Source organism: Psittacula echo (genome assembly GCF_963264785.1).
Source record: "Psittacula echo genome assembly, chromosome: 3".
In the NCBI taxonomy this organism is placed as follows: domain Eukaryota; kingdom Metazoa; phylum Chordata; class Aves; order Psittaciformes; family Psittacidae; genus Psittacula; species Psittacula echo.
This window is the reverse complement of record NC_137736.1, coordinates 40,616,862-40,644,478: the sequence shown is the minus strand read 5'-3', so window position 1 is coordinate 40,644,478 and position 27,617 is coordinate 40,616,862. Positions and strand designations below refer to the sequence as shown.

The window sequence follows — 27,617 nt, the reverse complement described above, 5'->3', positions numbered from 1 at the left end:
TATTCAGACTGTATTTTCTACCAGGAATGAAATAATTTAATTTTGCACAGCCTAGAAAATGAGAGGTAAAATTTCAGGATGCCATTTGAATTTGTCACTTTATCAATTTTATGTCAAAGCAAAAAGTTAGCAGCTACCATGTTTATCATTTAGTGAACATTAAACCCATAACAAATCTTGCAGACTAAAGAGGCTCCTGTCATGCCAATTAGCTATATAATATTAGATATTGGTTCAATTTAGAAAAAATGAAAACTATCTTTAGTCAAATAGCATAATAATGCTAATTTCAAAATACGTCAATTCTTAAACAGCACAAATACATTAATACAGAGAAATATTCCTTCCCAGTCACTTACTGCATAATTACAAAATAGGTTTTGAGAAAGCTGCTTTGTTTGCCTTTTTCAGGCTTAATATTAGGATCATGGTTTCGGTATATATTTGGAATTACGTATTGTACATTTGCTTTCTTTCCTAATTAGATCTAGATAAAAGCCAAGCAATTTTGCAAATCTAAGAATGTGATTTCTTTTCACATTAAAATCATGTTTAGTATTAGTGTCTGCTTGCCATGAACCATAATGTGATCAAAGGTAACCAACAGACACTTCTAATATGAACCCTGATCTGAGACTCTATCTTTCCTAACAATTCCATCAAGTCAGGATGATTATTATTAGTTATCTACTCAGAAACACTGTAATGATTCAACAAAGTCATAAGTGGCTTCTTCTTGTTGTTCAACAAAGTTCAAGTCTAAGTACTAGATTTTCCCTATATACCTTTTCTTCCCACCACCAGAGAAGAAAAATCTCTTAATTGCTAAAATTCTATTTATACAGATAGTGAGGTGAATCACATTTGGTTGTTTGGGTGCCCATTTTAGACAGAAGCTTATGGACACTAATTACGTACTACATTCAAAAAATACACTTACAGTTCTTATTCAAGGATTTAAAAATTATCCCAAAGTTAAGCAGCAAAGGTTTTGGTACACTGGATTTAGATTAATGTTTTTGGAAAAACCTTTTAATGACCAGACGTCTCTCCATTGGTAATGCAGGTGTAGATCAGAATAAATGACACTGTGCACATCTAAGCAGTATTTCTCACCTGCCTGAAATTTTTAATTCTCATGTAAGCCAAATACAGAGTCTTTGACAAGAAAAAACATTTATTTAAAAAAGGATAGACTTTAACAGACTTTCACAGACTCTACATTCTTAAAGAACTTCATTCTTACAGTATGCAACACCATGAGTTACGCAAGCTGTTGCATCTTTATATCCAATCTAGACACTTTTAAGATTCAACTGGACAGGCTGCTAGAACATCTAGCCTAGGTCATGCTATGACCGCAAAGGTTGGGCCAGATGATCCTGGAGGTCCCTTCCAACCTGGTACTCTATGATTGTTCTTCAACTTGCAAAGAGACTTATATAATAGATATATATTATATATACACACGGATTATATATACACATGGATGCAGAGGAAAAGTTGGTGGAAAGATACACTAATCCACAAAAAAAGATAGATACACTAATCCACAAAAACAAATATCAAACCACTGATTACTAGTTCAATAATAATTCCTTAATTATTATTATTCAGTAATCAACTAATTACATGGGATGGATAATATATTTGAGATAAACTGAAAAAAAATAGATTTAAACAGATTAGATTTTTTCTTTTTTTTTTAATAACTTTCCAAATACTGGTTAAAGAGTATAAATATTTCATTTTCTAAACTCTGTTCAAGAAAAACACCCTAAGTATTCTCTATTAGAATACAAAGTAAACCAAAATTAGTGGTGTACTACCCCATACAATACAGCACCAAATTAGATACTTAAGTAGGAAAAGTTCAGTCTGGTTTGAGCTGGGAACGTTAAAGCTACACATAACAAGGCTCCTTTTCTATCACTAACTGCAATAGAGTACAGTTCTGTATGAATATATACCTTACATAACTGCCCATAAATCACATCATCACACATAATGAATGTTCTGGTAATTAGCATACAATCATCATTTACCATGATGTCTATGACTGCAACAGCGACAGGCATTCACATAGATGAACTGTCACTTTTCTCTGTTACTTAATTTCTCTATGTGTCTGTGTATTGTATTTGAATGCTTAAATTCAAGTTATGCTAATCACAGTCTAAGCCTCAAACTCAATTCTGTACCTTTCATGTTTATGCTACTTCAGACTTATATTGTATGCTTTTGATGGTTTATAAATAAAGCAGTACATCTTTTATTGATAAGTATTTTATAAAAATTCTCATACATGAATTAATTTTTCAATACCTCACATTCAGGCAGCTGAGTTTTCTTAACAATGCTCGTAAAGAAATAGTTTGCTTTCAACATCTGCAGTAACATCTTCATCAACTTGCCTTTATCACTATGATATACCTTGAAAAATATTTTTTCCTTGCTCATCTAGAAGACACCAAAAACTCAAGAGTACAAGATCAAATACCTGGCTCTGCATTTTCTCTAAGAAACGCATTGATATGCAGACTGGAAAACTTTGGTTGAGTCAATCCAAAATACTACTTTCTGCATATGATTTCAAAGAGCCAAAACCCCTACCTTTAAAAGTTTCACAAGACACTTTAATAAAGTAAGTAAAATGACTAAGTAACTGCACTGATAAAAGGGTTGATAGAGTGACCTGCCTGAAACCTGTTATTTCTCATGAGAGATGGTAACAACCATGACACTAAGAAATACTGTTTGGTCGAATAGGTTTAAGAAACACAGTTTCAAGTCAGAAATACCATGTTAGGACTGTTTATTTGTAAAGCAGTCACTGACTACTAAATCATACGGTGCTCAACTTTATCTCCTTATTCACATCAAATAGTAGCTGATCCTGTAAGTAGTCTGTGTGGTGCCCAGAAACTCAGACTGCACCAGTGGTTTTGTTCCCAACATCTGAAAAAACAATCTCCAGAGAAACTGACTGAATCCAGACTGAAAAGTAAAATGTCTTCCTGCTCCCTCAAAATTCCTCTTTTTATAGCCTTCACCGGATTTTTCCAAGAAATCTGCATGTAAAAAAACCATTTTTTTTTCTATTTTCAGAGAGCTTTGAAAGAATACTCTTTATGACTACCAAAAATAAGGGATAAAATATTCCTAGTCTGCAAAAAGGTCTAAGTAAGGGAACATGAGAACAGAAGAAATTGAGTAAAACCAACACAATTGTTGGGAATACTGGAGTGAATATACAAAAAGTTAAAGAATATGCCTCAAGTCTGCAACCAATAGAATAGTTTTATTGAAAGATGTTTTTCTAACAAGATAAGGTTATCCTCTTTTTAAAGTAAGGAGGAATAGCTGAAATATACTTTTGTCCATACATAATATCAGGTTTTTTAAAAAGACGTATTTAGCACATTCATATAATTTCTCCCATGTAGCAATAACTGCACCCTTAGTAAGTCTGCAAATGACACCAAGTTGTGGGGGAGTGTTGATCTGCTGGAGGGTAGGAAGGCTCTACAGAGGGATCTGGACGGGTTGGATTGAAGGGCCAGGGCCAGGTGTATGAGGTTCAACAAGGCAAAGTGCAGCATCCCCCACTTGGGTCATAACCACCCCATGCAATGCTACAGGCTTGGGGAAGAGTGGCTTGAAAAGTGTGCAGCAGAAAAGGACATGGGGGTGCTGGTCAACAGCCACCTGAACATAAGCCAACAGTGCTCCCAGGTAGCCAAGAAGGCCAATGGCATCCTAGCATATATCAGAAATAGTGTGGCCAGCAGGACTATGGAAGTGATTGGCCCCCTGTACTTGGTACTGGTTAGGCCGCACCTGGAATATTGTGTTCAGTTCTAGGCCCCTCACTGCCAGAGACACATTGAGTTGCTGGAGCAGGTCCAGAGAAGGTCAGCGAAGCTGGTGAAGGGTCTGGAGCACAAGTCTAATGAGGAACAGCTGAGGGAACTGGGGTTGTTCAGCCTGGAGAAAAGGAGGCTCAAGGGAGACCTTACTTCTCTCTACAATTGCCAGAAAGAAGGTTGTGGTGAAGTAGGGGTTGGTCTCTTCTCTCAAGTAACAAGTGAGAGGACAAGAAGAAATGGCCTCAAATGGCCAGGGGAGATTTAGATTGGATATTAGGAAAAATTTCTTTACTGACAGGGTTGACAAGCATTGGAACAGATTACCCAGGGAAGTGTTGGCATCGCTACCCCTGGAGGTATTTAAAAGATGTGTGGCTGTGGCATTTAGGGACATGGCTCAGTGATGGACTTGGTAGTGTAAGGTTAATGGTTGGACTCAGTCATCTTAAAAGTCTTTCCCAACACAAACAATTCTATGATTAAGAAGCATTTCTTTACTGAGAGAGTGGTCTAACACTGTAAACAGGCTTGCTAGAGAGGTGGTGGATACCACAAGCCTGTCAGTGTTTAAGAGGCATACGGACAATGTGCTTAACAACATGCTTTCACTTGGTCAACCCTGAATTGGTCAGGCAGTTGGAGTAGATGATCCTTGTAAGTGTCTTCCAACTGAAATAGTCAATTCTATCCTTTAACATTCCTTACTCCTTTTGGACATATTTTTACAAGAACTACCCATACATCTTCTTCAATCAAATGGAAGTACCCTGAATAATATGAATATATCACAGAGTGTAAATTACAGTCTCAAGCTCCATTTCCTCAGCAGGGTAAAAAGCCATCAGGAGCAGTTGATACATTGAATGCAGATCTCTTTCCAGCACAGACTGATCCCTGAAGCCTGGGAGGGCTCTAATTTAAGCTAGCCCACAGGAGTCCTTAAGGGATCTGTTGTCTGCTAGATATAATTAGAGAAAATATCCCTGCATTAATAGGTTCTGTATGTCATCCAGCTATTTGTCAGGGCTCAAGATAATTTCCCACATTTTCCCTGAGAAGTTAGTCAGACTATGGCAAAATATTTGGTTCTGTAGTCCTCTGATTTTGAAGTACTACATATAGATTTGAGATTCACTCAGCAGCTGCCTTTTGGTAAGTACCTTTTGGTAAGAACCTTTCGGTAAGCTGTAATCTCTCAGACTACCTTAGCACAATAGCTGTTTGTAAGAGAAGTGCTGTAATTGTGTTTACTTTTATTTTTCCCCAAAAGGTTAACTTTTCTACGGATTATTTGTTTCAGGGGACACTTTTGGTTTCTAAGTTCCGTGCCATTAACTCACTTTTTTTTTTTTTTTTTGGTATATGCAATAAATCTTAAGAGCTTCTAGAACATTCATTTGAAGCCAGCATAGATTCTTGTCATCCTGTTGAGACTTAAATCTGTAAATGACCACTTTATGGCTTTTAAAATTGTTTTATATATATTAATGCATAAATATATGCATTATACACATATATTTTGATATATTAAAATATTTCAGGAATCACCATCTCAAAAAGATATTGAAAAAGAAAAGGAACAAATGAACTCACTTGGAAATGCAGTCTTGATTATTACATGACAATAACTGTTCTCTTTCTTCCAGATCTGATCCTGACTGACATCTCACTCAGGCAGTCTTATTAAGCAGCTCTGTCTGACAGTGCATGCTCTTGTTTTGTTCTACTTTTCAGTGTCAGACTGGCAGATACATGATCAAGCTTAGAACTTGGCTTCATTGTGCTTTTTGTCAAATGCTCCAATGGTTGTGCCTGCCAAAACATTGTATTTTCCATGCTTATATTCAGTTTGCAAGTGACATTGTCCTGGGTTCAGCTGTAGCAGTCATTTTTCTCCTTCTTAGTAGCTGGTGCAGCACTGTGTTTTTGACTTTCAGCCTGGGAACAATGCTGATAACACTGATAATTTTAGTTGTTGCTAAGTAATGTTTACTCTGACCAAGAACTTTCTGAGTCTCATGATCTGCCAGTGAGGACGGGCACAAGAAGCCGTGAGGAAGCAGAGACAGGACACTTGATCCAACCTAGCCAAAAGGGTATTCCATGCCACAGCACATCATGCCCAGTATATAAACTGGGGGGAGTTACCTGGAAACCTGGAAGGACCAGATTGCTGCTTGGGTCGGGCTGGGTATCGGTCGGCGGGTGGTGAGTGGTTGTATTCTCTTCTCTTATTATTTCCCTTATCATTATTATTATTGGTGGTAGCAATAGTGGGTTTGTATTATACCTTAGTTGCTAAACTGTTCTTATCTCAACCTGTGGGAGTTACATTCTTTCGATTCTCCTTCCCATCCCTCCAGGAGCAAGGGCAGAAAGAAGGGGGGAAATGAGAAAGTGGCTGCGTGGTTCTGAGTTACTGGCTGGGCTTAAACCACGACAGACACGAATTGAAAATAAAATAAGATCCAAACTATCTTTCTGTACACCAAAAAAAAGGAGATGTAACATTTTGCTAGAATAGTAGGTGGGCTACGGTAACTTAGTTCTCCTGGGCATAAAAATATGAATGTCCAAGCAGAGGTCAGTGATGAGTGGCATTCCTCAGACATTGGTGTTGGGACTGGCACTGTTTAACATCTTTGTCAGCAACATAGACAGTGGGATTTGGTGCACCCTCAGCAAGTTTGTTGACAACACCAACCTGTATGCTGCTGTCCACTGGAGGGAAGGAATGTCATCCAGAGGGACCTGGACGCGCTTGAGAAGTGGGCCAGTGTAAACCTCATGAATTTCAACAAGGCCAAGTACAGGGCCCTACACCTGAGGCAGGGCAATCCCAATGATAAATATAGGCTGGGTAGAGGCTGGATTGAGAACAGCCCTGAGGAGGCGGAGTTGGGGGTGTTGGCTTACAAAAAGTTCAACATGAGCTGGAGGTCTACGCTTGTAGCCCAGAAAGCCCAACTGTCTCCTGGGCTGCATCAAAAGGAGTGTGACCAGCAGTCAAGGGAGGTGATTCTGCTCCTCTACTCTGCTCTTGTGAGACCTCACCTGCAGTACTGCATTCAGTTCTGGGGTCCCCAACATAAGAAAGACATGGAGCTGTTAGAATGAGTCCAGAGGAGGGCCATGAAAATGATCAGGGGCATGGAGCACCTCTCCTTTGAAGACAGGCTGAGAGAGCTGGGATGCTTCAGCCTGCAGAAGAGAAGGTTCAGGGGAGACCTTCTAGCAGTCTTCCAATAAGGTTAAGTCTGGACTGAGCAGGTACACCACAGTTCTGCCATGATCCCTGAGTGACTAAGAAGCTGCAGTAAAGTAAACTGAGACTTACTTTTCAAGTGTCAGTGCTTAGCATCTTAGCCAAACATTTACAGCCTACTCTAAATTCCAAAGTAATTATTGATTTACTGGTATTGGTACCCAAATTAGCAAGATTCAAGACAGCACACAGATATTGTCTGTGCTTCCAGCTGAATGTATTGAAAGCTTCTTTAGATAAACCTTGGTCTTTAACGATTCAAAAAACCAGAAACCTTTTTGTTTACTTGGGTTATGAAGCAAAATGAAAGAAAAGTACTTTTTTCCTTCTGAAACAAATACATAGAAGAAAGCTTGGTTCTAATACTAACATATTTCTTCAGCAGTGACCCCAGAGATACGACCACCAACACAGGGGTATCTTTCCATATATCTCAACACTGATTATTCACTTACCTCCATCCAGATGTTACAGCAAAAGCATTGAAATATAAAAAATGCAATAAAAGCAAATTCTTAAAGATGTGAGTGAAATACTAAACTTTCATATAATAAAAGCTAATATTTAGCAATTTTTATGACATCTTTGCTGCTAGCTTTATCACGAATGTATTTCTAATGTGTTATTCTTTTAAGGACACTCAAGTAATTTTATCTATAAAACAGAATATATCGAAGGTGTTTTTATGTTGATTGCTTAGGCTTTGGGTCAAAATGCAATTTAGAACAGGTTTGGACTCCAAGGATGCTGTTGCTAACTTCTCCCAATTCTAGCACTCTGGAAAGCCTAGCCATAAGAATTGTAAATGATAAAGCATTGTAAAAAACATGTACACTGAGGATGATATATACTGAAACAGAAGAGACTAAGGACAGACTGAATTGATTCTCTTCATTTCTAAGGAAACCTTTCCACAAGAAACTAATGAGAAAGAAATTATGACTTTCCTAAAAAAGAGCTTTAGAAAAACCAGTATGTTCTTAATATTTCTTGATAACCATTATTTGTCTACAAAAATATGATCTTGTAGACATTTACTATTTGGTTTTGCTTATTTTTTTAAATTCCAATTTCAATTCTGTGGGACCAGCATTTCCATAAAAAGACACATGTATGTGCGTTATTTAAAATGAATGTGTCTTCAGGAACTCGACACTGGATAACGACACTTCATGTTACTGTAAAACCAAAATATACCACATGTATCAAGTTTCCCATCAAAAGAATACTCTGTTCTCAATAATTCACACTCTGCTGAATCCTATAGATGTACATGCAATATCCTTATCCTTAACTACAACAGAGAATCACATTACTTCTATCAGGAGTAATGAAATACAGTTAAGAAATCGAAGACAAACACTTATCCTTGGATAGATAAAACAGGCTGATACTGAAGGAAACAAAAAACAAAATTAAGTTGCTCTCAGATATTTGATTTTTCCTTCAAAATACATGCATGTATCCATCTATGCAAAAGTCATGTCCTGCAGAAATATTTAAAATAATCCTCAGAAATATCTTCTAAGATACATCCAATGCTACTAGTAGTTCTTCTTCAAACTTATTAACACTTAATGCCTCTGACAGCTTTTTCTCTGAGACAGAAATTTAGTCATTACCTGAAGCTGTTCTTCCAGTGCAGCAGTAGCTCTGTCTCCGCTGTTTTCATCCACCACCACCACCATATGGGTTAGAGAATTCACCTTGACTTGTTCCTGTTCCAAATCTTCTTGAAATGCCTATAGTTAAAGCAGATGTGTTGGAAAACATGTTCCAAATTAAGAAAATCCTGTGTCTTTGGAGTCCTACTGACTGATTAACTTGCATAACTAACCAACTATGGGAACTTTAAAATTGTGTTGCTGTCAGTATTAATTTAAACTTATTTTGTTGCCTTAGCACATATATGCTAACATCGGCATATTGGGCAGATTCCTATTCTTTTCACAAAAATAGCTTACTGTTAACTCATTCACGAGTCCTAACCCTTAATACAATATTTCAGACTGAAAATTTGGCTTGAGAAAGCATTTGTTGAGTTGATGCAGTTGAATTACAGATATTGATACATATGGATATACATCAACATACCAAGAGCCTGCAAATTTTAAATAGGCACTGGGTTAGATTTTTGTATTTCATTTGAACATATTAAAATATTTTTTTTTAATATGAAATATTAAAAATGGCATAGTTTGTCATTTAACAACTGCATACTATCTTCAGCTTGGCACTCCTACATAATTTAATCAAATAGGATGAAACTACTCAGGACATGACTCAAGATTAGGAAACACATTCAGAACCCTTGTTTCACTTAAAACAGAAACCAGGAAGCAGAGAGAGGCACTTTATGATTTCTGAATGCCTGAGAGAAACTTTCTTGCTCTTTTAGCTTTGGTATTCAGTTCCAGCTGCAAGCTGCATAAGAGTGAGGACAATCTGTAGCTGAGAAATAGTAAACTGATAAAAGTGAAGAAACTTCTCTCAAATCTGCACACAAATTGATATTTAAAGGACTCCTAACCTTGCCAGATTTCTACAATTCTTCAAATATCTCTGACCCTCCCACAATTTCCCAGTAATAGATCTAATCAAGTGTTCCCTCCCTCCTCACAGCTCACAGAGAAATGCAATGGGAAGCCAAGACATGTTTAGATGATGTTTTATGGCATATTCATTGTACACTTGCATACATCACAAAAATAAAACTTGAGGTACAGTAACACCTTAGTAACACCCCCTTGGTGGGTTTCAGTGTCACCTATTACCATTTTTTGTTGTTGTTGTTCTTCTAACTTGCCATGAAAGATGGAATCCCTATTTCGCTATAGTTTGTTAACAAAACCAAAACCAGCTCAGCTTCTGTCAAGCACTAAGGAACTGAGCAGCCAGACTTATTTGCTCCTTCCTCTGCTGAGATGCAGCAAGAGCACAGATGACAAAAATGAAAAGAGGAGATAAGGAAGCATTGGTACAGAAACCTCAAGCCACACAGAAGGCAATATTCAATTTATTTTCATAATTTTTGTAACCTACCTCCAGCTTTACATTTGTGTATTAACAACGATATGTAAATTTTAAACTCCCAGTAGTTAACCGTTGTTTTACATTGCTGGGTTCTGTGTTCTGTTTCTTAAATAAAACTTGAAAGAACTCCTCATCCCACTTCCCTGAAAAATACCCCAAGGCATCCAGAATCACATCTTGCCTGAAACAGTTTTTAGGTGTCTACAACTAGTTTCAAACCAATGGAAGTATGTGGGAAACCAATGTCCTGGACTTTGTCCTCAATACTTCAGCAGAGTGTGTCCTAGTGATTAGTACATGTATAGTATGATAATCAAAGTCTGCAAAATTATACGGCTAACCACATATTACAGAACCACAGAATCACAGAACATATCATCATAAGATATGCCTTGTTATAATGGAAACATTCACTGTATTACAGACTGTTTTGAATTTCACCATATCAATATTTTTTTCTGCTTTTTCAAGTAAGGTATGAAGAACAAGCCCTTGTTGAAAGTTAAGTCATGCATTTTAAACCTCTTTTTCAAAATATCTTACTTTGATTTGAAAATTAAAAAATATATAATGTGGATAGTTTTTCATTTTCAGGCATAATCCTTTAGCCAATATTATTAATAAAAATCCTCTTTTTTTTCTGGCTTTCATGCCTATGATTACCATTTGCTTCAGAGAAGTAGACTATAAAACAATTCTCAAGGACTGTGAAGTACACCAAATTGTTAGAGCAATCCCTGGAATTCAGACTTCTCAAGATTTTGTGACCTAACACTTGATCAAGAGGAGGGAGAGCAGTCATGGATCAGACAATATAACACAGCTTGCTTCCCCCAGGTTCAACCCCCTCGTTCAACCATATGACAATAAATATATTTGCTCTGTGAGCCTAGAGTAAGGGAGTAGGTGACTTTTATTTCCTGATTAGTGGATATCTGACAGATTACACTCCAGAACAAAACCAGAGTTAGCAATGCTCTGCAAGTGCAGGAGTGGAAGGCATTTAGGAAGTGGGAATCTTGCATACAGTGTGAAGACAGGGAACTGATGAAAACAGAAATTTGAGTCATATTCTAATCCCTAGATGGATTCAATTTGTCCTGAGCTGAAGGGTTGTTTTTGATAATCCAAGTGTCTATTTTTACCATGAAATTCACTGATGACAATAGTCTGTATAGAAGAGCTTGTTGAAATAGGAATTTACAGAGGCAGTCCAAGACTAGAGCACGCTTTGTTCAAATCATTTAAATTGAAGTTTCTAGCACGTTCTCCTGAACTCCTAGAGATAGCAAACTTGCAGTGACTTCAAACATAAGATGGGTTTAGATGTTGATGCATGATCACAGCAGCAACAGAAACTCATAAAACTCCACAGTTCCTTTAATTCATATCTATCAGATAACAACTTACATGACTCCAACAATCTACTTCAAAGTGAAAAAAACTCTCACCTTTTCTAGGGCATCCAACTACCCAAAGAGAAATCCAACCTTGATATTTGAACATTTAGGAAATGTCTTATTGCACCTTTGCAATTAATTTGAACACTAACCATTTTCTATAATTTCTAACTTCATGAAAAATAAAAAGGCTTACGCTCCCAGAAGATGTATCTAAGCAGCTTAGACCTTTTTAGAAATTTAGTGAAACTATTAAATCTATTAACTATAAATATAAAATAATAATAATAATAATGTGGAATAATAAAATCAGTTCAATTAAAAGCACATTTTTACTCAATTATAAAATTTCTAATATAGTATTCTGCTTAGCTTAATAAAACTTAGATTTTTATTGAAAAGCAGCTTTTCTCCCTTTATAAAAACATAAAGAAAAGATTCTTGCAACAGGAGACAAAATACATAAAATTCTGTTACAAAGAGAAATAGTTCTTTACTGAAATGTTTGGTTATTCCTATAAAATATACTGACTATGCCAGATTTCTTACCAAAACCTTGTACCATGCTAACGACATAAAACCTTCTAGAATTCCTTCCTTATAGCTCTATTTCAGTCCACCCAAAAAAATTTCTGTGCTATCAAGATATTAACCTCCTATACTATTGAACTAAGTAGCACAATGGAAAGAACGTTGTGTGCTTTCTCTGGTCTCAGTGATGGAGGTCATTCCCAATACACATTACTGATTTTTTTTTTTTTTTTTTCATAGGACTCAGAAGAGAAACTGAAGTGCTAGTCACAAGAACTCAAGACAAATATTTTCAGACACCACTGAGAAAAAAGTAGAATAAAAGAAATCAGATATATAATCAAAGAGGGACAGAGAACAGGAAATAAATAGAGAGAAAATTAGTTACTAACGAACAGATAGAGAGGGAAAGTCAAAAAGATAATGGTGAAGAGGAGAGGGAGACAGGATGACAATAAACCAAACCTATTATCTTTGCTGAAGTCTGTTTAATTTAAAACAATCATTGTTTCTTATATCTTCTAAATTCTGGTTCCTCCCATCAATTTAAACAACATTGTTTCTGAGATGTCCAGAGTCATATGAGACTAAGGAAGAACACTGGGCTTGTTGGTTTTTTGATTTTTTTGTTTGCTTGTTTAATAATGTAGCAATAATGTGCTATTAAAATTCCATTGCTTTCTCCCATGTTATAGAAAGTAGCTTTGCTGCATACAATATAGGATGAAATTATCTGAAACTTTCACACAATACTTGAAGAATGGAAAACATCTTGTTCTTTGACTTATGAATGAAACAAACTACAGATGCACAGAATTTTAATTGAAGTTAAAACCAAAACATTTTCTTTCCACCTTATTAGCTAAATTGTCTTTTGTACAGAAAAAGGATTTGATAAGTAATACACATAAATACGTAGTGTTCACTAATCCATCACACTAAGAATGAAGAATTAGCATTTGGGAGAGAGAGATTTCTGCATGTCTTCACTCAGAATATTAAAATACAAGCTAAATACCCATTTTTACCAATATTAGAAAAAAACAGCATAAAGAGACTGCATAAATACAGCTATTACATTTTAAACTGCTATTCAAATACAAAATGCATAGGAATAGGAACAAAGTTATTAAAGTCTTAGCACTCATGTATTCAAAATCTTTCAGGTTTTCTTCTCTAATTGCCATTTCATAATTATGCAGTACCTTTTTTAAAAAATAAAATTTAGCATCAGAATAAACGTGTAGCTACAAAACCTGCACACTGAAATACACTGTCCCCTCACAAGGCAAGCACAGAGAGCACAAATAGCAGCAGTAGGCAGCGAATTTGAATTCTTCTTCAGTAGCACTCCTTAATCAGAATGCAGAAAAATCATCTTTCACCCAGAAGTGGACCATGCAGTCTTTTGTAGCTCTTGAAGTCTTTTAAAAAAAACCCCAACCTATAAAAGCTGGTTTCAGTTTGAATTGTTTTTCAGGATGATCTAGAACCTGAAGCAGCGCTGACACAGGCTGTCAAGCATCAAAAGTTGAGATCTATCAATATACTATGGAACTGACCTGATTTGAACCACTGATGTAGAAACATTAACAGTAAATCTCCATTACCTCAACACATCATCTGTGTTCTATACTTTTCTGTGCCTCTCTATCATTATCACCATGTGTCATGGATACATATATAAACATATATGGATACATATATAAAGATAAGATATTAAAAAATTTAAATTAATATGAAGCCAGACAATTTAATCCAGTAAATGAAACAAAGCTGTTACATAAATTACACAGTCTCTCTCATTTTAATTTTTAATTATTTCAATTAAAGAATTGCCTTCATGGAATATGGAAGAAGTTTGGCCAAATTCTCTCTTACACTTCATTTATTAGTTTTTTAGTTTTCATTAATTAAATACATTACTAAAACATATTTTCTGCAGATAGAAACTGGAATTTATTTTACAGCGCTGTACAGTTAAATGTTCAGAGTCACATGAGTCCTAACAAGATCATGCAGTTTTAATTATAACTACTGCATCATTGCTACTACAGCTTGCAAGTAACAAACATGCAACATGCAAAAAGAGTAAAACTCGGGTATTAAAAAACCTGACATATTCTTACTGTACTGTGTCATGAAAGGATGTTATAGTTGTCTCACATATTCCAGTGTATTGTTTATATTTAAAAAGGAATTTATTCTTTCATATAAGGATAAAAGTCAGAGTTGTGATAAAATAACTCTACACTACCTTGTTAATTGCATGAAAAAATCAATATTAAACCAAGACTCCATATTAATTTTCTATGTTCTAATGGCAAAAGTAGAACTTTAAAAATGTCAAACACTCAACTTGGTTTTTATGCTTTTAGAAGCATACCATAGCATACCTTATGTTCTTCTACTTGACGTTTTAGGTCTTCTAGATCCGGACCTAAGGGCTCCAAATCGATCTTCTTAGTCCTTTCTTCTGTTTTTGTCAACCACTCAGCTAACTGGGCTAGCTGCTGATTTTGCAGATCCATTAGAATTTTATGTAAACTGGAAAACAGAGAAATACTCTTTTCAATTTATATATGAAAGAAAACAACAGGTAGAAATATCTGTTCTTTATACTTTTAACTGATTTTCATAAAGCTACATCTCAAACCAGAATTTAAAAAATATACTTTCAAATAGTTAACTAGATGAAACTTGTTTTAAATTAGGCAAAATGCTTTGAAACTTTTTTTTTTTTAGAACCTGAGTATTGCATGTAATATACTGTCTGTTAAAGTTTTAGCCTCCAGTTGTATTTCTATTACAGCTATTTCTACTATCTGGCTTCTTAAAGCTTGTATTGTTTACCACAAGTACTTTCAAAAGTGCTCAGACAGCTGTACTGACCAGACTTCCTAAAATTTAGGATATTAAACAGAAGAGATTGATGATTTTTCAGTTATTAAATGGAGAACACTTTATGGAATTAAACAAGAAATACCTCAGTTTGGCCTAAACAAACTATTCAGATAGCTCCAAAATGATCTGCCTAGAAATCCATTACAAATCCTTCACTTACACTTGCCATCTTTAGAAATTCTCAAAACTTTCCTAAACAAAATCTTCATCTTATCAAGAGTGTTTTCAAAGTAAAGTGCAAACTATTGCTGAGCAGTGGAACTACAAGCAGTTATTTGTATTACCCATCTTTCATATAACACAATTTTTACCTTTACTTAGATTTGACAGAGCAAAGTCACTGTCCTCAGTCACACTGAGCTTGGTGAAACCATTGTACATTTTAGTGCATTACTTACATCTCTAGAAGAACTCTTGCAGCAAAAACTTAGTTAACTACTTTCAGAAGTCAACTTGGAGATTTGAAAATCTGAGTTTAACTTTCAACTGGAGAAAACTGCTGTGTAAGAAAGGTATCAAATTCCTACTCTAATTGCACCCATTTATCAGTTGGCATCCTGCTGGCTTTTTGAAAATATAGCCCAAATTAGAAAGCTATTGTAAATGTTGTCTTTCTGTGATCAACAGCACCTAGAATTGCCCAATTTTTGCCATTGTCATTTCACAGAATCATAAAATGGGGAGTGAAGGCACCTTAAAGATCATCCAGTTCCAACCCCCCTGCCGTGGGCAGGGACACCCTCGTTGGTCAAAGCCCTGTCCAACCTGGCCTTGAACCCTGCTAGGGATGCCAGCCCCAACTTCTTGGGGCAATCTGTTCCAGGGCCTCAGAGTGAATAATTTTCTCCTCATGTTTAATCTGAACCCTCCTTCAGTTTAAAGCCAATCCTACTTGTCCTGTCATTACATGTCCTTGTAAAAAGTCCCTCTCTGTATTTCTTTTAGGCCCCCACTAGGTAATGAAAGACTGTCATGAAGTCTTCCCTCAGCTTTCTTTTCTCCTAGCTGAATAAGCCCAACTCTCTCAGTCTGTCTTCATAGGATTGTTGTTCCAGCCTTCTGATTATCTTCATGGACTTCCTATGGTGGTTGAGGCATTGGCACAGGCTGTCCAAAGAAGTGACAAATGCTCCATCCCTGGCAGCATTCAAGGCCAGGTTGGACAGAGCTTTGGGCAACATGGTCTAGTGTGAGGTGTCCTTGCCCATGGCAAATTGGAACAAGGTGATCTTAAGATCCTTCCCAAGCGTAACCATTCTATGATTTGTTCTATGACACTATGGACTCACTCAATCAGGTCCATGTTCTGTTGGGGGCCCCAGAACTGAAGGCAGTACTGCAGCTGGGGTCTCACAAGAGCAGAGTAAAGGGGCAGAACCACGTACCCTGACCCGCTGGCCACGCTCCTTTTGATGCAGCCCACAATACAGTTGGCTTTCTGGGCTACAAGCACACACCTCTGGCTCATGTTGAGCTTTTCGTCAGCCAACATCCCCAAGTCCTTCTCCTCAGGGCTGCTCTCAATCCAACTTCTGCCCAGCCTGTATTTGTATTTGGGACTGCCCCCAACCCAGATGTCAACTTCTCTCGTTGATTGTAATTTATTTCCTATGTTTTTTTCGGAAAAAACAGACAAAATAATATCCCTTCCAGTTTTGAATCCTCTCAAAATGAGCCAAACATTTGGTCTCTGATTAAATATTTATATAATTATTAGTTCATATTTATATACACTTAAAAATTAGTACTGCATACAATAGCAGTAACATATTGTAAAAAAGGAATTGCTGTTTCCAGTGCTATTTGATGCTTTTGTTGAATGTATCTCAGCTAACTCATACTCCATTGTTAGATACTATTACTCAGTTTGTACGCAATCCTTGGATCACCTATAAATTTAGGAATGCAAAATACTCTGAATCCTCTGCATATACTGGCACATTTTACACTCTAGGGCAGAGCTGCCATTTAGAACGACCTAGAGAGGCTGGAGGGACAGGCCAGGAGGAACTTTGCAATATTCAACAAGGACAAAAGCAAAGTCCTGTGCCTGGGAAGAACCCCTGGAATGGCAGATTCTAGGACTCAATTAGCTCACAGTATTCCAGCACTAAATCTAACTGAACATCCACCACTCTGGCATTGTCTTTCTACCCCTGAAATGACCTTTGCTTTAAAAAGAACAAGATACTAGATGAAAGAGTTTCTCAAAATAAACTTTATCATGTGTATATGAATTATAAATTTACTATTCTTAAATCTGTGTTAAGTAAGGATTTATTTTTTTTATTTAGGAAACAAGATTTTAACTAGATAACACAAACATATAAACTTCAAGCACCCGAAAAGTAGCAGGCAACAAGATTGAACGAGATAGTTTTAAAACAGGGGTGTAAAAACAAAGCATTCAAAAATTCCCACAACTTGGGTATTTTAATAATAAAAACTTAGTTGTTACCAGAAAAAATAAAAAAAAGAATAAAAAAAAAAAAAAAAAAAAAAGAGCTGTTTGTACTTTTTTTTCCTTAGGGCACCCAACAACACTATCATTTATCTCAGAATTATCACTTGCATCTGAATAGATTTAAAAAATTACTGGGGACTTCTGAAACAGAAACAATCAAGTCTTAGTAGTGACCACAGGAAGATGAGCCAAACCAGAGTCTCTTGAAAGAGGGGTGGTAGTGGCAAGAAATGTGTCATGGACCTTCGTGATCCATTATTTCAGTTTTTTCTACTGGAAATAGTGTGATAATTATTGACCAAAATGACCAGAAGATACATCTAGTGTCTTTTCCACTCTAATCTTTCTCTTCATGAATAGAATACAGGAAGCTGATACCCTGCTTTACCATAACCCATGGCTCACAAAGGATTACTTATCTCAGATCTAAGCCAGTCTTTCCTAATTTTCAGGTGTGTATTTATTGTCTTTCTTGATCTTCTAAACCAAGTTATTATAAATAGTAAATACAATGCTTCAACCTAGAGATATCTTTTTAGCAATAAATGAAATAAATGGGGAAGAAAACCTGATAAAGTAAAGAGAATTTGATTTTAGAAAACTAAGATATAACAAAATACTTATATACAGAATATTTATGTTATTCTGAAGCAAGCAGCATAAACTTGAAAATGAAAGAATTGCAGAAACAATCACATTGTTGATTCTTAAACAAAAGAATGTTTCTTCCCATTCTCCAGGTACATCCTGGTTTTCAAATTACTTCTATAAACATTTGATAGAGGTTTTAGTACTTATTTATATACCTCAGGAGATTATAATAATCTTTGTTTATGGTATGGCACTCATAAATTTCAAATACAAAATGATTTATTACTGAATTCAATGTGCTTTAATAGTTGTGGAATTCTCCATAAAGTGAGAAACTGTATTAAGTTTTCTCTCTGGTGGTACATTTATCACTCTGAGACGCTTTACTATAGAGCATCCTATTTAGGGAAGGGCAGGAGTAAGAAAAAAAAAAAATCAGGCTGTTTTTGTTCCGCATGCTAATGCATTGCTTGCCGGAAGACTCAATACATAGTGAATACATGGGAAATCCAATTTGGGCTGCTTTTACACAAAGGCATTGCTGTGTTCCAAACACTCTGACATTTTGACCCTCTAAATCACTTTTCATATCACCCTTTCACTTTTACAGTATTCCTTATCATTATCTCTTTCTCCTCTCTTTGTTGATTGCTTGCTTTTGTTTCCTCTGTGCTGATATTTCGAACCCCTAAATCACTTTTCATATCACCCTTTCACTTTTACAGTATCCCTAATCATCTCTTTCTCCTCTCTTTGTTGATTGCTTGCCTTTGTTTTCTCTCTGCTGTAAAATATTCTACTTTTTGTTACACTTCCTATTACCATTACAAAAGAGGATAGATGTTCTCATCTTCACAAAATCCATCTCTGGGTAAACATATCACTGTTGCCTTAAAAACTAGATTACAGCAATAAGCTTGGAAGATTATGCTTTAAACTGAAATAGAAGATAGATTCCTAAGAGTTTAAATCCTGTATAACAACCCAGAAATATATTACATTGTGATATGAAAGTTGTTCATAATCTTCCAGATGGGGTTGTTGCTCAATAGGTCAAAATTAGCCATATCTAACTATTGAGACATTTTCTCTTGCCCTAACCCATAAAGTTAAGTGAATTTATCACAGAATTTTTTTAGAAATTTAATAGTAACACAACATTCTCTGTGAAGCCGTTAACACTTCATTTCTTTCACTGATTTCATATTACCCATATATGATATACTTTAGAAGATACTAGACAATTCAGTTCCTGAGGAAATGACCTATAGCTGCATCTACGACAGAAGTTTAACAAGTGGCATCAAAGGACAAAGTAGACACAGCACCACTCATAGAAGTGAGGTTGCTATTTGCACGTTGTTGATTTAAGTGAAAATTAGTATGGCAAATAGAAAAATAGAAACCCATCAACAATTTTATAGACTGTCAAAGAAAGATAGAATAAAGAAAATATCTCAACACTCAGTATCAAGCTGAAAATAAAACAAATGCTTGGAATTACTAGGAACATATGGAAAAAAAACCACCACAAACTCAACCCTCCCCCCTCAAAAAAAAAAAAACAACAACAAAAAAAAAAACAAAAACAAAAAAAAACAAAAAAAAAAAAAAAACACAAAAACAAAACAAAACAAAACAAAAAAAAAAAAAAAAAAACAAACCAAACCCAAACCAACAATGAGAGCTATATTATGCATATTTTTGAAAATCATGGTTTGCTTTTCAATACTGTGGGCAATTCTGGTCCCCTTAACCAAAAACATAAGGTAGAACTGGAAAAAAGCTCTGAGAAGACCAAGACAAATAACTGAAGATATATTTATGGAGAGAGTAAGGAAACAAACACACTATTGACCTTCACTTCCAAAACAGTAACTAGAAGGAATCACTTCAGCTACCAGTGACAAACAAAGAAAAATAAGCTGTTCCTCAAAAAAATAGCACTCATAACAGGCAAGAGGCCTACGGAATTCACTGCCAAAGGATACCATGGATGCTAACAGGTCCAAGACGATACTGATAAACGAATAGAAGGAAAAGAAAAGAAAAACCAACAGCACGTTACTAAATATGCAAAACTGCTTCCATTTCAGGAAGTTACCTCAGCTGAAAGTAATCTGAGAACAGAAAAGTTCTGTGGAGAATTTTATAACATAAGACATGCAGTATTAGGTCAGAATATTAGCCTAATATTTGGTCTTCCGAGCAATGGGCCCATGCAGGCCAATATTTGTTCTCCATGAACAGCAAAGGGAGATGGGAAGATGCTGGTTCAGGAGATCATTCTTTTTTCTTGTTAGGTTACTGTCAAGACGCTGGGCTAGACCATGGTCAAACTACTAGAGAAATTCAGCTTTTATTAAGATCACGTTCACAAAAGGAGTTCGCTCACTCTCCAGCTGTACTGAAGGAACAGACAGAAGAGTTTCTCAGTGCATGCTCATTGGGATTTTCTGTGAGAAAAATTAAGACTTCAGTAGAAAGATTTTATTGAAGTCTACCTAGTTCAAAGTCCCTAAAAAGCCACCAAGGATCTCAGATTCAGGTTGTTTGCCAATGCATCAATTTGATTTTATTGTAGCGAACAGCTATATTTTTCAGGAATTAATACTGCTTGGCTATAAAGATGCTCGTAGTGAAATTCAATTAATTTAAAAAATTTCAACTGGATATAACTTATTATGATGGTCAGTAAACTTCACCATTGGTCTCCTTTAGAGAAAGGCCAGCAGGTGCACAAAATTCCTCATGACATGGTAATAGAAAATACAACAAAAGGTACAACACTTTACAGCACAGAGGAAACAAAAGCAAAGGGAATTCGAAAGGGAGTGTATATGCATGTATGTGTATGTATACATATATATACATATATATACCTGTCTATCTCAGACAGGAATTAGAAGTATCCACATAAAATGAAAAAAGAAGATGGGGTGAAAAAGAGAAATGTGAAATATCAGGTAAGTAACTGACATTTTACTAAGATAAGGAATGTAACTCACAAAAAGTGCACCTTCACTAACTTCCCTGGTTTAACCGCTCTGCATCCTGCAAAATAAATTACTCCACTGTAACACAATCACAAGCTTTTACCTTTATGGAGTTCCTTACACTAGATAGCACTATGTAAATCCAAATTTCAAAATAAGACATAGAAATCATAAAAAAGCTTCAAAGACTAAAATGACTAATTAGTAATTACTTTTCTACTTTTACTTGTATTTCTACTTTAAGCTATAGGACTTCCCCTATTTTGAAAGGTGTAATTTTTTCTCAGAGAAAATCACCACAATATTTCCTAGAAAGCTAAGCTCCCACTTATTATTTTTATGGGCTCAAGTTTTACAGGTCCTTCAGATTTGCTTTCCTTTTACTTTTGTATCTCAGTAAAGATTCTTTCCTTTGTAGCTACATATTGTGTGCTATTTGTTGAAATAATCAAAAAAGGTGAGGTAGGTTATATAAGTTTGAGTTAAAGTATACTAGAGTCACGTTGTTATTAACTGCTGATTTGTGTGGCTTCCAGTCTCGAAAAAACATGTAAGCTTCAAAGTCACTCCACAGAAAATTTCAGGATAAAAAAAAAGATCTGAGATTGACTTTGGTTCACAGTGAAGTGAAAGAAAATCCCAACTGTTAATCAAGTTCAGCATGTATATTATTTTACCCAACATATTACTTACTTGCTTTGTTTTTCCATACTTGCTACCCTAAGACTTTCCCATCGAGAATTAAGTAGATTCATTTGTTCTTGGATTTCATTCTCTTCATCATCTGAAAGTTTTCCAATTGTTAAAAGTTGACTTCCAACTTGCAAAACATTGCCAACGCGTCCTTGGTGAGCTGTTAACTCCATCATAAAACCCTGACAATAAAAAAAACCCATAAAATCTAGTTTTAAGTTTGCTTCTTTGGAAGGAAAGAACAAATTTTGGAGAAATATCCACCACTTTGCAAACATGATTTTCAACTTCGCTTTTTATTTTTTCATCCCCTCTCCAAACTTCATAGAACAAAACAGAAATAAACATTTTCACATTCTGCATAGAGAAGAAAGTTCTTTAGTCTGGAGAAGAGAAGGCTGAGGAGTGACCTTATCACTTTCTACAACTACCTGAAAAAAGGTTATAGTGAGGTGGGTGTCATATAGTAACAAGTGACAGGACAAGAGTAAACATCCTGAAGTTGCACCAGGAAAGGTTTAGAATGGGTATGAGGAAAAAAGTTTTCACTGAAAGGGTTGTTAAGTGTTGGAAAAGGCTGCTCAGAGAAGTGGTGGAGTCACCATTCGTGGAGCCATTTAAAAGACATGTAGATGTGGTGCTTAGTGACATGGTTTAGCAGTGGAATTGGAAGCATTAGGTTTACAGTTGGACTTGATGATCTTAAAGGTCTTTTCCAACCTAAATGATTCTGTGATTCCAAGGCAACAGTCTCCAGTACTACCTTCAAATACTCCAAATCTAAATTACACACACAGAGGAAAAAAACCAAACCAAACCCAAAAAAACACAAACAGAAAAAACAAACCCACAAACCAACAACAAACCGACCAAAAAAAAAAAAAAAACCAACCAAAAACCCCACAGCACAAAAACAAAACAAAAGAACAAACCAAGGAAAAGAAATAAAATGAACTAGAAGTATCTTCGGGTTGTGTTTTTGACCTTATCATGGGATACAAGCAGAAAAATGACTACTGAAGGATTGGTATAAACATATACCTCATGGGTGTGAAATTGTTCTTTAACAACTTCTACATCATTGGATATGTCTCCTTGTGCTTGTAATGCATCTTCAGCAGAGAGAAGCCATGTGAGTACTTCCTCTAAAGCAGTTTGGTAGTTTTCAAGATCCATTTCAGATCCCATCCGCACGGTGCTGTATGTCTTCTCTTCAACAGTTTCTAAAAACTAATCAAAGCCAACATTTTAAGAGTAATACAGATAACGTTTTCTCAGAAAATTCTACAGAGGAATAAAGAAAATGTCATTGTGCTGTATAAAACCCCAACTTTTTATAAAATAAAAAGACATCAGATGGCTAATATGTGGAAGTAATTATTAGTATAAAATCAGACAGTTGACTAAGATAATTTAAGATTGAGGGAAATAAAAATATCTCATATTAAATTATATATTTTATGCTAGAATTCAAAATTCCTACCAAGTATTCTGAATAGTGACAATATTTAAATGACACCTATAGAGTGCTGTTATATGTTTTTCATTAAATACCCTGATTTTTCATTTCTAGTTTACTGCTTCTTATTTAAGTATTTTCTCTTGGAAATGAGAGAGAAATTTATTTCCCATAGCAGCTAGTAAAATTATACCATCAAAAAAAGCAGCAAGTTGCACGCTGTCATAGCAGAGAACCTACGGAAAACAAAATGCAACAAAAACCCCAACTCTTTGCACCACATGCAATGCCAGACTCAAGCAATTCATAGACACCCATTTTGTGAAAACCATTTTAGAAAGTTGAAAAAGCTCAGAAATATCAAGCAAATTCATAACTTCGTAAAAGCAAACAAAAATGCATTACTGTTGATTTCTCTTTACCACAAAGGCCACCCTTATATTCATTCTTTAGAAGTCTGGTGACTCTTAAAAGCACAGAATTCACACTTCTCTTGCTTCAAGTCAAGAGAAACCAACAAATATGACAAGTATAATAGTAAAGATGACGAAAAAACAGAAGCAAGAAATACAAGCTTGCTATTTATGGGATATAATCCCACAATTTTTTCAAAATGTTCGGAAGAAATTTACATACTTTGCTAGCAAATCAGTTAAAAAAAACCCCCATCTTTACATAAAAATATACTTACGCACTTCACGTTTTTATTGTTAGCAAAAATTGTCTCTAATGACATACTTGTAACAGTAAAAATATCAAAGGAGCTTCAAAAGCCTTTCATTTTATTTTAGGACAGAAAGTCCGAATTTATCATCAGATTCAAAACCAGGAAGTGTAATGGATGCAATGTGATCACTTAAAATGAAATTTTCAATCTTCACAATAAGAAATTCATTCTGAATTGCATATGTCTAATAACCACAGGCAGTCTACATGAATCCCTTTGTGATACTGTGTTAGGCTAGCTAAAACACCAGTTATATCACTACTTATGCAGGAAAAACAAAGTTGAGTAACTAATTCAGCATCAAAAAAGGCTTGGAAATCTGATGAACTTGATTCTTTTTTTGTTTTGTTTTGTTTAAAGAAAGTACTATCTTAAATAAATATAACAATGAAGCATGGAAAATGTTCAACATATATTCCTGCTCCACAAATCAATGTTTCAGTTGTGTGCAACTCCAAATTTTTAGTATAAAATGCAGTAAGAAATTACACCCAACCGCATCACATTTCTGCAGAAAGATAGTATTTTATAGCATACAGTCTACTATGGAAAGGGATAACTTTATAATTACTTTTGCATAGGTAATGATTATTTTTTTCCCGTCTATATGAATACTGCATGGAATATATCCACATCTGATACACTGGAGGAAAAACCAAGATGGTATAACAGGTGAGCAAGACTAAGGATATAATGATTCCAAAGATCTATGCTGACCTCTGTCATCTATTTGTTTGAAAATTCTCCATCTTAAAATCCTTCCTTCTCTAGATCCGATACAGACTATTGTCTCATGTATACCAAGTGTTCAACCAAGCACCAACTAAAAAATAATTTTCTGAGGAATGAATACTGGGTATAATTTTCCCTTGTTATGTTGACCAGAAAATTTTCCCTTTCTCTCATGCTATACAAACATTCTACACAATTGTGGGGAAAAATCTTGGACTCATGATCTTCATTGTCAAAATGGTGCAGACTAACTACTGATCCATTATAGTAACTCATGAAAAAGTGTAGAGAAAACAAAACACTAACATAAATGGAAACAGAAAGTTTCTTGGCAGGTATTCCAAAGTATTTTCGCATTCAAAAAATGTCAATTTTCTGACATAAGGAAATCAGAAAGGGGCTAAAGGAAGTATAACCAAAGGACTTTGAAGAATGGTGTCAGTAATCCTTATATTTAGTAGAGAGAGGGACCAAGAACTTTTCTACTTTCTCTCAAATCTTAGAGCTTTATTGCCAGCACAGAGTTGAGATCAATGAAGCTGAAGAATGGTATCAGCTGTGCTTAAAATTAAAGAAAAAGAAGAAAACACTCTTTTATGGATAGTGCAATTCAATAATTCTCAACTCCTGAGGCATAATAAAGTCACTAGATCATTATGCCTTCTCTTTTCCCATGCATTTTAGGGAAAAGAAAAAATAAAACATAGAGAATAATCAGTATCTTGTTATTCTGGAGTGCATTGAGCATGCAGAATATTTGCATTCAGATTTGACAGTGACATAGGCAGGGACCCATGGGATCATCAAATGAATTAAACCAGTTCATCCTCACTGATTTCATTGATAAAATCAAGCTGTAGTTATACACTTTCAAAATTGTGGTAAATTTCCTTCTGCATCTTTCAGCATATTCTCATTAACAAGCCAGAGTAGAGCAATGGCAACCTTGATCTGAATCTACTTAAGCAGAGAATAATCATACTGTAAAAAGTCTACAAATATAAAAAAATGTGCCTTAAAGTCACAGTTTGTTTCTACTTGTGAAAATACATATATTTTAAAATCCACTATTATACTCCATCCTCACTAATTCTGTCAGTGCTGTTAGCTCTCTGAAAGATAACTATTCATCATTCCTCATCCTGCATATGGAATGAAAAGCAGCTACTGAGATCAGCAGAAATTCAGTGTTGGCTCAGTTGTACATGGAACATCAAACACTAAGATAAATATTCACATTTGGAAGTGGGCAACTACTAACCTAATGCCTATGCTACACACGTTGTATTAAAAGGCAAAAGTAAACAAAAAAGTGTCTTAAAGTAATATTCATTGACATAAGGATTATTCACCTCATAATATAAACCAAATTTAAATATACAGATCCTACAGCACCAAGAATAATCCACACTGAAATAATCCACATAACACAAAAAACAATGAAAGCTCTGAATTTTATAAATTATAGTGGTAGGCAAATATGTTTACGTAAAAAACAAATAAACAAACAAACCACACACACAAAAACAACACAAAAAAAAAAAAAAAAACCAAACAACAAAAAGCAAAAATTAAGCAAAAATAAAAAAGCCCAAAACCAAACACAAAAAACAACGAAGCAATCAAATAACAAAAAAAGCCCCACAACACCTCCTGTGATTTTTCTGATTTCTGAATTTATATGAAGCTTTTTCAGAATTCCTAAAGTAATGAGAAAATATAGAATCTTAAGGTATTGCACATACTACATTGAGATAAAAACACAGAGTTATTAATATAAGTTGTGATGGCTATTTCTAACCATAATTTTTAAGAGAATGGAAAGCAATTAGGACATGATGAAGTTAAATTCTTATAGCCATATATTGCTAGGAAGGCTATACTTAGGAAAAAACCCGCTTAAATATGCATGCAGTTTCTTGAATCAAACAATATTATTAGGAACAGCTTTTTATGATTACAAATCTCAAAGCTGATAGGGTGCAGTCAAAGCAAAACAGTTACAGAGCATAATCTACTGAAAAGCAATGCATGTATAATGATACAAATGTTAAGGGTAAAAATTACATGTAAAATTCAGATGTTTGATGAAGACTGCATCGCATCTAGCTAGGAATCTGTAAACCTGTCAGCTCACAGAATATTTTGAGAAATGGACAGCCATTTTTGCATGGAAAATAGTCCTGGTTGTTATTATGGACTGACACAGTAGAAAAAAAGTGCTCTGGATCCATATGTTGTCCTCGAGAATATCTGTTTTTCTTTGCTGCTGCACATTGAAGAATTGTATCTAGATGAAAAGATGTGAATTTGAATTTTTACACACTTCATCTTCTGCTGGAGTGAGGGGCCTGGGGTGTGGGAGCTGGAAGCCTCCAAGGACTCTTAAGCTTAAATTTGAAGTATAAAGAAAGAAAATAAAAAGCTTCAAACCTTCAGAAGCCTGGAAAAAAGAGCTATGCCTGGCAGCTATATGAATTAATTCACAGAGTCTAAACCATGAGCTCCTTCAGGGTAAGAAAGTGAGGGGAAGAAGTGTTCCTCACCTACTATTGCATTAAGTTCCTAAATGGAGAAGAAGGATTGCATATGTTATTAAATTCTCCAAGAATGTTTTTATTTTCATATAGACTGCTTCTGAGTTTTAAAAATTAGTTGGGCAGTTTTAGAAAACAGTTTTGTGGTAAAGATTTAGGGATTATTCCAACACTCTTATTTATGTATTTTCTTCTTTCAGAAACTGCCTGTCTCACTGGAAAAAGATGCAGAATCTCACTCTAGAAATTTAATGTTTTAAAACTCAAAAGATGTAAAATTTTAAAGAAACATTTTTTTTTTTTTTTTTTTTTTTTAGTAAAGGCAAATGTAAGTCCAGAGTAGTTTTCTCATTTTGAAAGTTCCCTTTGTACGACTACAGCCTCAGAAAGCAGCACACATTATTCACCCTCTAACT

At 35.2% G+C, this 27,617-nt stretch overlaps 1 protein-coding gene across 1 annotated transcript in view; it reads right to left on the bottom strand.

Moving 5' to 3' along the window:
- Window positions 1-27,617, bottom strand: part of DMD (dystrophin) — a gene marked incomplete at both ends in the record, with an annotated part of 1,114,107 nt that overhangs the window by 744,599 nt on the left and 341,891 nt on the right. The window contains 4 exons of the mRNA XM_080612996.1: window positions 8,757-8,876; window positions 14,495-14,645; window positions 21,747-21,928; window positions 22,788-22,976. Of these exons, the coding sequence (XP_080469122.1) occupies window positions 8,757-8,876; window positions 14,495-14,645; window positions 21,747-21,928; window positions 22,788-22,976 (642 nt within the window). The remainder of the gene's footprint in view (window positions 1-8,756; window positions 8,877-14,494; window positions 14,646-21,746; window positions 21,929-22,787; window positions 22,977-27,617) is intronic.